Raw genomic sequence first — 15198 nt, 5'->3', positions numbered from 1 at the left:
ATGAATGGAGGTGAATGGAGAGTGTAGAGAATGGTTGTGGTGCTGATGACATTGAAAGCAGGTGGCTGCAATCATTGACCACCCTGCGGGCAAGACCTACGCTGTAGAGGCTATCATTTGTTTGGGGCGGAAGTTGCGGATTTTAGCCGAAGTATCGCTCAAGGAAATGACGTTGATGCTTTACATATCAGTTTACATTCTCCGCAAATTAAACAAGTGTTGTGATTGGCCGGGAAAATATTGTATCCGGGTGCGGGTTGGCCGATAGCTTCTCTGCCTTACGTTGTGACCAGGCTTTTCTTTTCGCAGATAAGTAAGCCTGGGGCCGAGGCTAATCATTGACAGGTCCTATAACTGGACCTGCCCCTTCTTACTCATTGGTTCCCAGCAGCTGGGTAATGGCCCTGCTGTCTATAAAAGTGCTCAGTCTGTCCTGACTGCTGTGAGAACGACATGCTAATTCTGCAGCAGAGACTCCATCCCTCTTGTCCTCCACCCATGGTGCCTTTTCTTTTGTTTGCTTTGCCATTTTGTTTCTTCAGTTCCTTTGAGTAAGTTCTATTTTGTTATAGTTTCATGTCAGTTCTGAGTTCTTAAGTAAGTAACCTCTAGAATTTGCTCTTATTTTGATCGTCAGCTCCTAAGTTATTTATTGTAGGTACTTTTGGTATTATCCCATGTAATGTGAAACCCTGCTTTAGCATCCCGTAGGGGTGTTTGATATAGTTATTTTGTTTGAATACCATTTATTGCATTTTTGTTAGTTAGCGTAGTGAGGTTAGTATATAACTGTATTATTGTTTCCACTTTGTAGGGACTTTGAATTTGTCTTCAACGTAACAGACACCCTGAAGCCATTATTTCTTTGAACCAACAAATAATTGACAAGTTTTTTGTCTCTGTCAAAAGAAAAAAAAGGAGAGAAAATAAACAAATCTTCTTTTGTCTCCTCATTATTATGTCATATCCCCCTACCCTATACAGGGGGTCGTAGCACTATTTTTTTTTAAAGTACGGCAGCTTTTGGGCCTGTGGCTCCCCGGCTATTAGGGTGCCGAACAGGGCCGCCGATCTATGGGCTCTGCCAAAGGGGTGCTGAACATGAACGTTAACGCACCACTTAACACCTTAGGCATGAACTTGTGCATTCGTCCAATCAGGATAGAGAGTCAAAAACGAAACCTACGGTTTTTTGACCCCCCAGGGGTTAACTGGGGACAGGGAGGAACTCCTTATATGGTCAGCACACTCTATAGTAGAGAGGATTATCACAACAAAACAAATAAATAAGTGATATTTGAATTAAGTGAAATCACTTACTCTACCTTTAAGGATGTTTTTGTTTAGATTATAGAATAAACTTTTCTTTTTAAGGGGACTGAGGAACTGTATCACTATAAGTTGGTGGTATGTATTCACAGTCAATAGCAGCTGTATAGCCAGGTGCAATATTTTCAGTAAAACCATGGAAATACAATACATTTCTTTCTTCTTGTGTGCATAGTAAGTAAGTAAGTACAATTTATTTATAAAGCACCTTTCGAAGCAAAGCTACAAGGTGCTGAACAATTTACACAGTAAAAACAAAGAGAAGCACAGAAAAATACAGAACAAATACAGTTGTGCCAATATAAAATGAGCAGAACAAAAACAAACAAGGCAGAATCAAGACATAGGGCTATAAAAGAATCAGGTGAAAGGTACACGGGAGAAATATTTACGGAATAAATTAGTCTTTAGGAGTCTCTTAAAACAGTCGACTGATTCAGCATTTTTCAATGCCAGAGGCAAGGCATTCCGTATAGGGTATAGGAACTACCACAGCGAAAGCCCGCTCACCCTTAGTTTTCAACTTGTACGCGGGTATTTCTAGCAGACCTTTGTTGGAGGACCTGAGAGGTCTGACATTGCATGGTTTTAGGAGGCAGTATTGATTGATTGATTGATAGATTTTTTGATTGAAATATTTATTAACAGTTTGCAGAATTACAGTACATTTCAAGCACAAACTCAATACAAAGACTGTGAGTGGACGACCCAATTAAGAATTACACTCGTTTACAAGAGGGTCCACCATGTTCAATTCATCAAAACATTTAGAGACGTACAAATAGACACTTCTATATAGTTAAAGAACAGAACAGGAATTCATCATAAAGGAAGCAAAAAGGGAAAATAAACATATACAGTGAGGGGAAAAGGGGGGGGGCACGATGAGGCACGATGTAGAGCTTTAAATGTAATTAAAAGTATTTCAAAATCAATTCTGGCTTTAATAGGGAGCCAGTGTAGTGCGGCTAATACTGGACTTATATGTGCCCTGCGGTTTGTGTTTGTGAGGATTCTGGCTGCGGAGTTTTGTATTAGTTGAAGTCGGGATAGTGACTGAGAGTGGTGTAGAGTGCATTGCAATAGTCCAGAGGGGAGGATATGAAAGCGTGCAAGGTCATTTTCTTAACGTGGAACTCAAGGTTCATGTGGTTGTCAAAATACACACCCAGATTCTTTGCTATACAGATTTTACGTTTGATGCGAGTGGACCGAGGGACAGCTGAATTGCGTTTGAAGAAGTCTCTGGGCCTATGATGAGTGTTTCCGTTTTATCGGGGTTAAGTTGTAGACAATTGTGAGCCATCCAGTTGTTAATGGCAGTTAAAGGGACACTTCACCCTTTTTGCAAAAAAATATATGTTAATGACGTTTAGGAGCTTTAGAACACTTTCCTGGGGGTCTTTTATGTGTGTAATATGTGGTTTTAGATATTTTAGATTGTAACAGTGAGCCTGTTGTCTCTGATGTCATGGACACTGGGCTCACTTCCTTCCTGGACTACATGTTGTCTCAGTAAGACAGCTCTCCCCCCTATCCACAAGGAGGAGCAGTGCACCAAATAATTATGGGAATTGTAGTCCAGGAAGGTAGTGAGACCAGTTTCCATGACAGGCTCACTGCTACAATCTAAAATATCTAAAACCACATATTACACACATAAAACCCCCCAGGAAAGTGATCTAAAGCTTCTAAACGTCATTAACATATATTTCTTTGCAAAAAGGGTGAAGTGTCCCTTTAAGCAGTCGTGCATGACTGTGAGTTTACTGAGGTTGTTTTATTTGAAGAAGAGATATAGCTGAGTGTCATCCGCGTAGCAATGGTAGGAAATACCTTCAAAGCTATTGATAAGGTTGCCAAGGGGGAGCATATATAAAGAGAACAGTATAGGACCAAGTATGGAGCCCTGGGGGACCCCGCAAGTCAGGGTATTGCATACAGTACAGTAGGCTATTATTTGCATGGTCTGTGTGAGGGCAGATTCATACTCCTATTTTACCGCTGTTTCGCAAAATGTTTAAGAGTATATAAACATGTTTTTTAGTTTGCAACAATTCTCTTGTGTACCGATTTGCGTGCGATTTGGATAAAATCTGTGCGACTAACATAAACAATGTGTTTTGCAGAAATCGGCCTCATGGTGGCGCTATAACCGGCAGATGTAGAAGGATGCAGAGAAAATGTTTTTCCATGGCCTTTAGGGAGTGTACGTACATAAGTTGCATACAGATCGATGCAGTTATAGGTAAAAACAGGAATTGCCCTGTTATAGCGCCACCATGAGGCTGATTTGGAGAAAAAAAGTTGCATGTCGTCCTCGGCCTAGTGGAAATGTGATGGAAGTTTGGAAATCCGTGTTGATCACATGACTATGGAGATAGTGTATACCGAATTGTGTGATGTATGGATAAAATGTGTACGAGTAATATACAGAAATGTGTTTTGCCTAAATCGGCCTCATGGTGGCGCTATAACATGCCGTTGAGGAATATTTGGCGCAGAGGTTCGTCGTTGGCATCCAGGGAGTGTGTGTGCAAAGTTTGGCATGGATCGGGCCAATGGTGCCGGAGATTAGCTGGTATCGGACGGACGGACGGAAGGAAGGACGGACACACGCACAGACACACACAAACACACACGGACGGAGTGCAAAACATACTCTCTCCCCATGCCTTTGGCCTGGTGGAGACAATTATACAGTAGTCCGTCATTGCTATAATTTAACAATGTTATCGTATGTCCCATATCAGATGGAAGTTGTACACCCCCCTACCCCATCAGAGCGGAGTTGTAGCACAAGGGACTGCCCATAGATCCGAAGTCCCGTTAGTCCGAAGATTATTTCGGAACAATGAACCTTCTGACTAATGACACGGCACCGTAGCACACATGGGGAGTTGTAGCAGACATGACCCCCATCAGAGGGAAGTTATAGCACACATGGCCCCGCCATCAGAGGGGGAGATGTAGCACACATGATCCCCCCGAGAGGGGAGTCCCGCAGCTACCGTTCGTCTGTTTGAGCTTTCCCTTTTTTTCCTACTTTAACATGCAAACATATATATGCTCAATCACATGCACACGTGTACGCACACACGTGACCGCACACACATGCACACACATGTTTGAAGACCTCAATGTTTTATAGCAATATTGTATCAATGCCATTTTGTTTTGCATTTTTAACCCCGATGCTAAAGCGGAAAATAGCCAAAATGTGTCGCAGCTTGACATGCCATGTGAGCTTGTATATTGGTTAGTTTTTGTGCATGACAAAGTATATAAATCTGGTGTCATTCTAAACCCCAACCCCTAAACCTAACCTCTAAATTCCTAATTCTATAGCCCCAACCTGAATCTTTTCTTGAAAAGATCCCTGGGTTTATAGGACTAGTTATAGAAGACAATTATAACGTTTTAAGGCATAATACAGCTTATTAGCCAGGTATCCTTTTCCTTTGTAAACCTAACCTATCAAAAATATTTATCAATATTAAAACAACCATTTATCTTGTGGGGAATCTCACATGATGTCTGTTTCCGAGATTAGACTATATGCGAACCTAATGTGGGGACATATGGCCCTCACAAGTATAGTAATGCAAGTGTACACGTGTACACGCGCACATGCACACACACACACACACACACACACACGCACACACACACGCCAGCGTACGTCTGTCTGCTATGGCAAACAGAGGCGATGCTACAGTCTCTATAGCTCCTGATGGGCTCATCTGGCGTGCTTATGAAACAGCGGAGAAGCCGCCTTTGCATTCAAGAGCTTGTCATCACATGAATAAATGATGTGCGAGTCATTTTTCGTATCACAACAAATTGCCAAAATGAAAGATCAGATGGAAAAATCTGTCCCTGTTTTATTTTTTTTCCAAATGAGAAACAAATTAGTATTGGCATCACCGGCAGCGAACTATTTTCAAAGCTGAATTAATGTGTGTGTGTGTGTGTGTGTGTGTGTGTGTGTGTGTGTGTGTGTGTGTGTGTGTTAGACAAGTTTTTTACACATTTTGAAATATAGATTTGGTATGATAGAGGTGAAATATGTGTCTGTGCTGAAAACAAAACTAAGAGTCTGAATGCCACTCTAGCTTCGTCCAACCGGAGCAAATAAAGTGCTCCTATTGTATGTTCCAACAGCCCTATTATATGTTCCATTCAGCCCTACTGTATATGTTCCCTCAGTTCTATGTTCCCTCAGCCCTATGTTCCCTCAGTTCTATGTTCCCTCAGCTCTATGTTCCCTCAGCCCTATGTTCCATTCAGCCCTATATGTTCCCTCAGTTCTATGTTCCCTCAGCCCTATGTTCCCTCAGTTCTATGTTATTTCAGCCCTATGTTCCCTCAGTTCTATGTTCCCTCAGCCCTATGTTCCCTCAGTTCTATGTTCCCTCAGCCCTATGTTCCCTCAGTTCTATGTTCCCTCAGCCCTATGTTCCCTCAGTTCTATGTTCCCTCAGCTATATGTTCCCTCAGTCCTACGTCCCCCCAGTCCTATGTTCCCTCAGCAACTCTAGCGTAGTAAGTTAAAATATTAGTAACGTGCAATAGCATCTAGTAAGTTAAAATTCCAGTATTACCATTCCAAATGGGCTTCAAAAGCTTATTTTCTGGCATCTAAACCTAATCTTAAACAAGTGGTGAGACTTGAGTTACGTCATACTATCTAAAGTGAATTACATGAAAAGATAATTTATTAAGAAGATTCAGCAGAGAAACAATATACAGAGAGTGAAGGACAGGCCTCCTCCTTGCCTGTTCCAGCAGCCCCTCCGGGCGCAAGCCTTCCCAACCCCATTCTCAGACAGTTCTTATAGTCTTGTCCTAACAGAGATGCTATACCAACTGGTCATATAAGGATCTGTTCTAAAGATAAGGGCGACACACAAATAAGTATACCTTTGCTGACAGCGTGGAGGAGTCAGGTCAGCTGTTAGATTGACAGCTGCATGAATCAGACTGAGCACATTGGTGAGCAAAGAGACTTAATGGAAGGAAGATAAATACACAATATAATGCATTATATCTGGCACTGTAGTTGAAATTAAAATTGCCATTACAGAACATCTGAGCAGAGCCAACATACACAGAGACTTATTGTCACTTTTCCCGTCTACTTTCTTTAGCGCATCATCCGCATACAAACTGTTATGCTGTTCTTTAACGTCCTGAACACGCTTTGCCCTCTCAGAGTGAGGGCATCCCCTAAAGGTTGCCGTTGCAACATTTCGGCTCGTCATCAGTTGCTTTGCATTTTAATAGATCATGTCGTCCCCCCCCCCCCCCACATTTTGAGCATCTTTGATTGCCGCCACATGACGCAGCTGTTAAAGAAATCTGTCGGTGAGCACTCATAACATAGTTGAAACATCAATAATGAGACAGACACAATTCAGAGTTTCAGAGTATTGGAATAGAATGTATTCGAATACGGAGACAGCAGTGGAGCGTTACAATGGAACACCGTACTGACTCAACACATCTCAGTCAGGTTTCAGCTTAAATACATTATTACCCCCCACCCCAGGGGTGGGTGGGTCTTGTACACATGACATCAGAGACCTCCAGACCACACATGTCACAGGTCACAGAAAACAGCTTCTCATGGCTTGGTTTATGACGTCCTTAAATGTACAAGCATTCCACATTTCCTTGACACAGCAATGTGGCCAAATCTCTGACTTTTGAATCATCTAAGCCGGGGGGCCTCTCATATACTCTCTCACTTGGAACGACAAGCACATGTTTTAAAAATGCTGTAAATGCTTTTCTTTTGTCAAAGTAAGTGTTGAATGTACTGAATGTACACTCTAGCAATCCAAATATAGAGGTTAGGCCTACTATATTTGGATTACTAGAGTGTACATTACCAATTTAATTCAATCTGGAATTCCGATCTCATAGCTCTTTAAATCGGCTCATGCGTGACAGAAGCAGTAAATCAATAAAAACAGGGAAAAAAACATTAAAAACAACACCTCAGCGTCAATTCCTTTTTTGTTTAAAAAAAACAAAACCATCAGTCCTCCTTCCTAACTGTCCGTTCCTTTGCCCAAAGCATCTTTGTTCCTACGTTCCTTCAGGCACGAGATCAACTGGGTGTAGGAGTTGTTTATTCTTAGAGATCCTCATCTTCGCGTGTGTCCTGGTACAGTTAATTTGGTAGTAGACTTCTCTATTCGCCTGTGTGATGCTGTTTACTTCCTGGTGGGTATCACTGAGCACATTCCTGTGCTCTGCTTTCTTTCCGATGCAAATGAAGGGATCCTTTTGAAGTGTGGCTATTGCCTTATTATCCTCCTTTCCGTCTGTTCCGTTGCCTGGAAGTTGTTCGCTGCTAAGTTGTGCACTATGCTATTTCTTCTGGTAGTCATGGCAGCTAGTTCCCATCTGACGCTTTCTGGAAGGTCTGACTGTTCCAGACCATAGTGAATGACTCCTAGCTTGCATAAGGTCTTCAGACTTGGACTTAAGTCTATGATGTACAGGTCAGACACCTCATCATCCTCATCAGAATCTTCATCTTCCGGAGTCGACGTGTATCTGTATCCTCCAAAGAAGATGATACGATCTCCCACCATGCAACAGCACATCCTAGACATCCACAGACTCGGGACTTCACCCTTCGGCTCGAGCTTCTTCCACGCAAACGTCTCTGTGTTGAATTTCCACAGATCATTGAAGGTCCTGTCCAGAAGACAGTTGTGGCCACCAAATATGTATAGCTCTCCATTGTAGGCAAAGGCAGAATGACACGCGCGCCTTTCTGGCATATGGTAGACGGTTTGTTCTTGCGGACTCAGCCAGCGGTTCGTCTCTGTGTCAAACATATTTATGTCGTTGTTGTAGTCCAACTGATGTGATCCCCCCGTTTCAGCCCCTCTACCCCCGAACACAAACACCATCGACTCGATGATGGTGGCGGAGTGACACAACGAAGCGTGTGCCGGAATGCCACTGGTTTCGATAAAAGACCAGACCATGCTGGTGGTGTCCAGCATGTGGATGTCATTAGTGTATTTAGAGTTATAGTTGAATCCTCCAAAGATATACATGGTCTTCCCCAGGACGCAGGCCGCGTGGCCCTCCCTCGCCCCCGGGACAATCCCAGAGGTCGTGGGCTGGAACCATTGGTGGGTGTCGACGTCGAATGCGTAGAGTGCGTTGTCCTCCCGTGTGTAAGTGTAACCGCCCCAGATGTAGATGATGTCTTCTATCAGCACGGCTGTGTGGCCCGATCGCTTGGATGGAACCTCGATGGGATACTGTCTTCCGGTCGCCACTGGGGGCAGCTTTACCCAGCGCAACGACACTGTGTTGAAGACATGCACATCGATGATCTCCATGTCGTGCCCTCCAAACGAGTACACCTTGTGGGCCACTGCCACCGCAGCATGACGTGTTCTCTTCGGTCCTCCCTTCAGGTGCACTATGCAGCGCAACATCTCGCAGCAGGGCTACCAGAGCAAAGCACAATGGACCTCAAGCTGTCTCGTTCTATGAAGAAAGGGAGTTCTGTAACACGCGTCCTCACTTATATTGGTTGCGTAGGCACAAATGGTATGAAAAGCTTGGCCAAACAGCAAAGCTCGCGGGTTGTGTTAGCCAATCGGAAAAGTTGGTTGGTGGTATGTAAACAGACAGACAGACTGAAAGTGCTGTAGTGTATGCTGTTCATGCTTTGAAGTCTAATAATACACACTGACACACCGCACATAGTGCGTGCAGGCCAGGTTAAAAAATATATATTAATAATTATTAAGATCATAGTACGTTATGAAACGGACACGCACACACACGGCCTGTGTGTCTGTGTGTTAGGCTGTGCAACAGTGACACTTGGTGGTGAACAAATGCTATAACGCTATGTTCGTGCTCGGACACAGCCAGGGACACAGCCAGGGACAGACCCAATGACACAGGGACACAGCCAGGGACAGACCCAATGACACGGACACAGCCAGGGACAGACCCAATGACACAGGGACACAGCCAGGGACAGACCCAATGACACAGAGACACAGCCAGGGACAGACCCAATGACACAGAGACACAGCCAGGGACAGACCCAATGACACGGACACAGCCAGGGACAGACCCAATGACACGGACACAGCCAGGGACAGACCCAATGACACAGGGACACAGCCAGGGACAGACCCAATGACACAGAGACACAGCCAGGGACAGACCCAATGACACAGGGACACAGCCAGGGACAGACCCAATGACACAGGGACACAGCCAGGAACAGACCCAATGACACAGGGACACAGCCAGGGACAGACCCAATGACACAGGGACACAGCCAGGGACAGACCCAATGACACAGGGACACAGCCAGGGACAGACCCAATGACACAGGGACACAGCCAGGAACAGACCCAATGACACAGGGACACAGCCAGGGACAGACCCAATGACACAGGGACACAGCCAGGGACAGACCCAATGACACAGGGACACAGCCAGGAACAGACCCAATGACATGGCCAGGGACACAGCCAGGGACAGACCCAATGACACAGGGACACAGCCAGGGACAGACCCAATGACACAGGGACACAGCCAGGAACAGACCCAATGACACAGCCAGGGACACAGCCACACACACATACTGTAGCTGTCTATAGTGTGGTTGAGTGGCTGCACCACTCAAAAATGACAGATGATTATTTACTAAATCAGTACAAATCTATAGTCAGTATTGAGCAAGATGTTAACATTCATGTCCCGATAGTCATAGAACAATTAATTTACTCCAACAGGAGCACTAGCCCCTCGAGGAGCACTAGCCCCTCCTATATTCAGTAGATTTGTGTCCTAAATGCCATTGACAATGAATGGAGAATGATTGTCATATCTCGGCTTTTTGTCCTACACAATCCTACACATTCATTGTCACAAAAATGACAATGAATGGATGATGTATGATGATATTAAAGAGTGCCGCTCACTTCACACGGGTGTGATTTAAAAAAAACAGGTCCAGCACTCGCACTCCCATCTCAAAATCCCTTACAGTTACACTCTTCACATCATGTAAAATAGAAATTATATTCACTGGAAAAATAATAAATTATAATACAAATAAAATGTTTACTTAAATATTTTAGCCTTAGTCAATTTAAGACATGTAGAGTAACCTCCTCTCCTTATTCAACAGTAGCTGCTGGTTTCTTTTTTAATATATCCATTTAGTATAAGCCCTGGGGGGGATGTAGGACTACAAGTTGTATGTATCAAGAGTTTTATTTATTTACTCACACGCACGCACGCACACACACACATGTGCGCGTGCTTTATTTATTTACTCGCACGCATGCATGCACACACACGAGCGCACACACACACACACAAAGCGAGAGAAACTGACGCCGGCGTGTCCACAACCACAGACAGTATAACGCAAGGTGCTAACGTTGCTAATGCTAACTTGTAGCAGCTAAACTATGGGACTGACTGGCGAGTCACAGACAGGCTGCAGCCAGACATGAGCCTAAAGAAATCGTAGGCGCAGACGTCTCCGCTCTACTCTGCGGAAAGTGGGCGGTCCCGAGAGGGGACGCACCCGGAAGCCTATTCAATGGCATGTAGTCTTCTATTTCTTGGTTGGCGAAGTGGGCGTGAGAGTGACAAGTGAGTGAGTGACAAGATGTTGACACAAAGGCGCATTCTAGTGTAGGCTATATGCTGCTGCGTTGCAACATGGCTGTCAAGTTATGACTCTCTAGTCGAGTGGTTAATGTATATGCCTTTGGAATTGGCAACCCTGGTTCGCCTCCCTGCCGAGGCTACAATAGTTTTGTTTTCCGACGACTTGCGCGACGGCCAGTTTACATCTGATGCTCTCCTCCGCGTCAGATGTAAGCTGCCGACAAGCATAAAAATGAAGTGTGTCACCCGGCGGTGAGAAGGAGAAGGATATTTTTGATTTATTGATTTAAATATTTATTAACAGTTTGCAGAATTACAATACATTTCAAGCACAAACTCAATACAAATACTCTTAACTGTGAGTGAACGACCCAATTAAGCATTACACTTGTTTACAACAGGGTCCACATGGTTCAATTCATCAAAACATTTAGAGACGTATAAATAGACACTTCTATATAGTTAAAGAACAGAACAGGAATTCATCATAAAACAGTGTTCCCTGACCGGGGATCGAACCCGGGCCGCCGCGGTGAGAGCGCAGAATCCTAACCACTACACCACGGAGAATGAGGTTATTGATGATGAGAAGGGCAGTGGAGGGTGAAGTGAACGCGCTATTTTATAAATATAAAGTTATTTTCAATGTCATCATGGATCAGGGTTACAGTAAATGACAATGTAATTCAGCCAGGGGTGCCATGGATGAAAAGATTACAGGGGTGATCTGAAGCAAACATGAGAACCACTGCTTTACATTTCTTCAGACGATTTTTCAATGTTTTGTTAACAATTTGGAGTGGACAGAATGTTACTTCGAGGTGCCCACTGCCCAGGGGGCGTTTGACTCCGTGAAAGAAGAAAACTACAAGTGAATACCCGCCCAGTGGATGGGCTGCGGCTGCATCTGTTCCATTGGCTAGTGCCTATCACTGCCGGGTGACACACGCTTGTCGGCAGCTGTCTCTGCCGCAGAGGAGAGCGTCAGCTGTCGGCTGGCCGTTGCGCGCAAGTCGTCGGCGGACGTGGAGCTTTTTCTCCATCCACCAGCTGTCTAAAAACCGCCGAGACGTCTGCGCCTACGATTTCTTTAGGCTCATGTCTGGCTGCAGCCACTGTGTGTCAAAATTGGACCGTCTGTCCCAACTCCCGCCGAGTCTTGAGTCCACACAAGCGCAGCGACCAGCGGCGGCGCACATCATGCCGCTCAGATGCAAGCAGAAATATCGTTCAGAATCATTAGTGATCGACTCACGAGACTAGTCCGTCAGTCTCGTCAGATAATTCTCCAGGCAGTGGGCTCGGGCTCCACCCCCACCCACAGACCCCCTCACCCCACCCAAACATTTTTTTTAACGGATTTGCATTAATCACACAGGTCCTATATTTGGGATAAAAACGGCGATTTTCGCCGAAAAGCTACACTTTTGCATGCCTGAGTATATGGATATTATGTCAGAACCTGTTCTGTCATTTCATATGTTGATCATTCCCCATCCATCCTTTCTCTTCAATATCTCCCTTTCGACTGATACCTGTTCATTTAAACTCTAGACGGGCCTGCCCCAAAGTTATTTGTGCAGCCGCGAAAAGTAGAGTTCTCAACAGGCCTGAGAATTAAGGCCCAGCCCCTACCTGTGCCCTCATAACCCTGTACACCCAAGACACTGCCACCGCCGTCACCCTTAGATCTCCATATATGGAGCTGACCTATTCTGACATTCCATATGTTGATCTGACCTCCTCAAACCATGTACACTCAAGCCACGCTCCATATATGGCCAGTGTACGCAACCTCAAGGTCGCTTCTCGCCCCCCCAGGCGTCTCACTGGTATTCTATTCAGTAACTACAAACATGTGGTAAATATTTTCCTATAATCATTATAACAGGTTCACACATATCAATGTGGGATATGGCCTGGAAGTGTGCATGACTGCAGGGTATTGAGCTATTCTGAGATATGTATATGTATATGTATATGTATATGTATATGTATATGTATATGTATATGTATATGTATATGTATATGCCAGAGCGGAGAGGGAAACACTCTACCAGTAAGTTAGAATGCTGTTTTGAAAAAATATGCTGTATACTTAAAATGTATAGAACAAGTGTCTTCAACGTTGTTCAGGTCAAGGACCCCTTAGCTGAGAGAGATGAAGCAGTGCATTGTATTAACCCATGTAATTATATATATTCATATTGTATTTAACCCAATTCAACCCATTTTACAAGCAAAAACAGCAGCACAAGATTTTCGTTTTTTGTTTATACACTTTATTATGCATTACTGGCTTGTGACAGAATACTGCAGGGCATTATGAAGAGAACTTTTAACCCAAAGTCCAGAAGGGTATTGTCTATACAAAGATGCAGTGAAATTGTAGGTCTAGTGCCCATGACGTGGGAACGGAATTCATTTTCTAGGCACTTTTTCTTGGATCCTGACAGCCTATTAAGCATGTTTTAAAAATGCTGTAAATGCTTTTCTTTTGTCAAAGTAAGTGTTGAATGTACTGAATGTACACTCTAGCAATCCAAATATAGAGGTAGGCCTACTATATTTGGATTACTAGAGTGTACATTACCAATTTAATAAATCTGGAATTCCGATCTCATAGCTCGTTAAATCGGCTCATGCGTGACAGAAGCAGTAAATCAATAAAAACAGGGGAAAAAAAACATTAAAGACAACACCTCAACGTCAATTCCTTTTTTTGTTTAAAAAAAACAAAACCATCAGTCCTCCTTCCTAACTGTCCGTTCCTTTGCCCAAAGCATCTTTGTTCCTACGTTCCTTCAGGCACGAGATCAACTGGGTGTAGGAGTTGTTTATTCTTAGAGATCCTCATCTTCGCGTGTGTCCTGGTACAGTTCATTTGGTAGTAGACTTCTCTATTCTCCTGTGTGATGCTGTTTACTTCCTGGTGGGTATCACTGAGCACATTCCTGTGCTCTGCTTTCTTTCCGATGCAAATGAAGGGATCCTTTTGAAGTGTGGCTATTGCCTTGTTATCCTCCTTTCCGTCTGTTCCGTTGCCTGGAAGTTGTTCGCTGCTAAGTTGTGCACTATGCTATTTCTTCTGGTAGTCATGGCAGCTAGTTCCCATCTGACGCTTTCTGGAAGGTCTGACTGTTCCAGACCATAGTGAATGACTCCTAGCTTGCATAAGGTCCTCAGACCTGATGAGGTGTCTGACCTGTACATCAAGTCTATGATGTACAGGTCAGACACCTCATCATCCTCATCAAGATCTTCAGCATCTGCCGGTGCCGACGTGTATCTGTATCCTCCAAAGAAGATGATACGATCTCCCACCATGCAACAGCACATCCTAGACATCCACAGACTCGGGACTTCACCCTTCAGCTCGAGCTTCTTCCACGCAAACGTCTCTGTGTTGAATTTCCACAGATCATTGAAGGTCCTGTCCAGAAGACAGTTGTGGCCACCAAATATGTATAGCTCTCCATTGTAGGCAAAGGCAGAATGACAGGCGCGCCTTTCTGGCATACAGTAGACGGTTTGTTTTTGGGGACTCAGCCAGCAGTTCGTCTCTGTGTCAAACATATTTATGTCGTTGTTGTAGTCCAACTGTCCTCCCCTCGTTTCAGCCCCTCTACCCCCGAACACAAACACCATCGACCCGATGATGGTGGCGGAGTGACACAACGAAGTGTTTGCCGGAATGCCTCTGGTTTCGATAAAAGACCAGACCATGCTGGTGGTGTCCAGCATGTGGATGTCATTAGTGTAATTAGAGTTATAGTTGAATCCCCCAAAGATATACATGGTCTTCCCCAGGACGCAGGCCGCGTGGCCCTCCCTCGCCCCCGGGACAATCCCAGAGGTCGTGGGCTGGAACCATCGGTGGGTGTCGACGTCGAATGCGTAGAGTGCGTTGTCCTCCCGTGTGTAAGTGTAACCGCCCCAGATGTAGATGATGTCTTCTATCAGCACGGCTGTGTGGCCCGATCGCTTGGATGGAACCTCGATGGGATACTGTCTTCCGGTCGCCACTGGGGGCAGCTTTACCCAGCGCAAGAACACTGTGTTGAAGACATGCACGGAGATGTTCTCCATGTCGTGCCCTCCAAACGAGTACACCTTGTGGGCCACTGCCACCGCAGCATGACGCATTCTCTTCGGTCCTCCCTTCAGGTGCACTATGCAGTGCAACAT

At 44.7% G+C, this 15198-nt stretch overlaps 2 protein-coding genes across 2 annotated transcripts; both read right to left on the bottom strand.

Moving 5' to 3' along the window:
* Positions 1-7634: 7634 nt before the first annotated feature.
* On the bottom strand, positions 7635-8798 carry LOC308316867 (kelch domain-containing protein 3-like; the record flags this gene model as incomplete). Its single annotated transcript, XM_080765655.1, has 1 exon — positions 7635-8798. One exon carries the CDS (start codon positions 8796-8798, stop codon positions 7635-7637), a length of 1164 nt encoding a protein of 387 aa, XP_080621781.1.
* Positions 8799-14016: 5218 nt separating this feature from the next.
* Positions 14017-15198, bottom strand: LOC308316866 (kelch domain-containing protein 3-like; the record flags this gene model as incomplete). The annotated part of the gene is made up of 1 exon (XM_080765654.1): positions 14017-15198. The coding sequence occupies one exon, from the start codon at positions 15196-15198 to the stop codon at positions 14017-14019; it is 1182 nt and encodes a 393-aa protein (XP_080621780.1).

Source organism: Protomyctophum bolini, assembly GCF_963924005.1.
Source record: "Protomyctophum bolini genome assembly, chromosome: 6".
Lineage (NCBI taxonomy): Eukaryota > Metazoa > Chordata > Actinopteri > Myctophiformes > Myctophidae > Protomyctophum > Protomyctophum bolini.
This window is presented reverse-complemented; position numbering and strand designations above follow the sequence as displayed.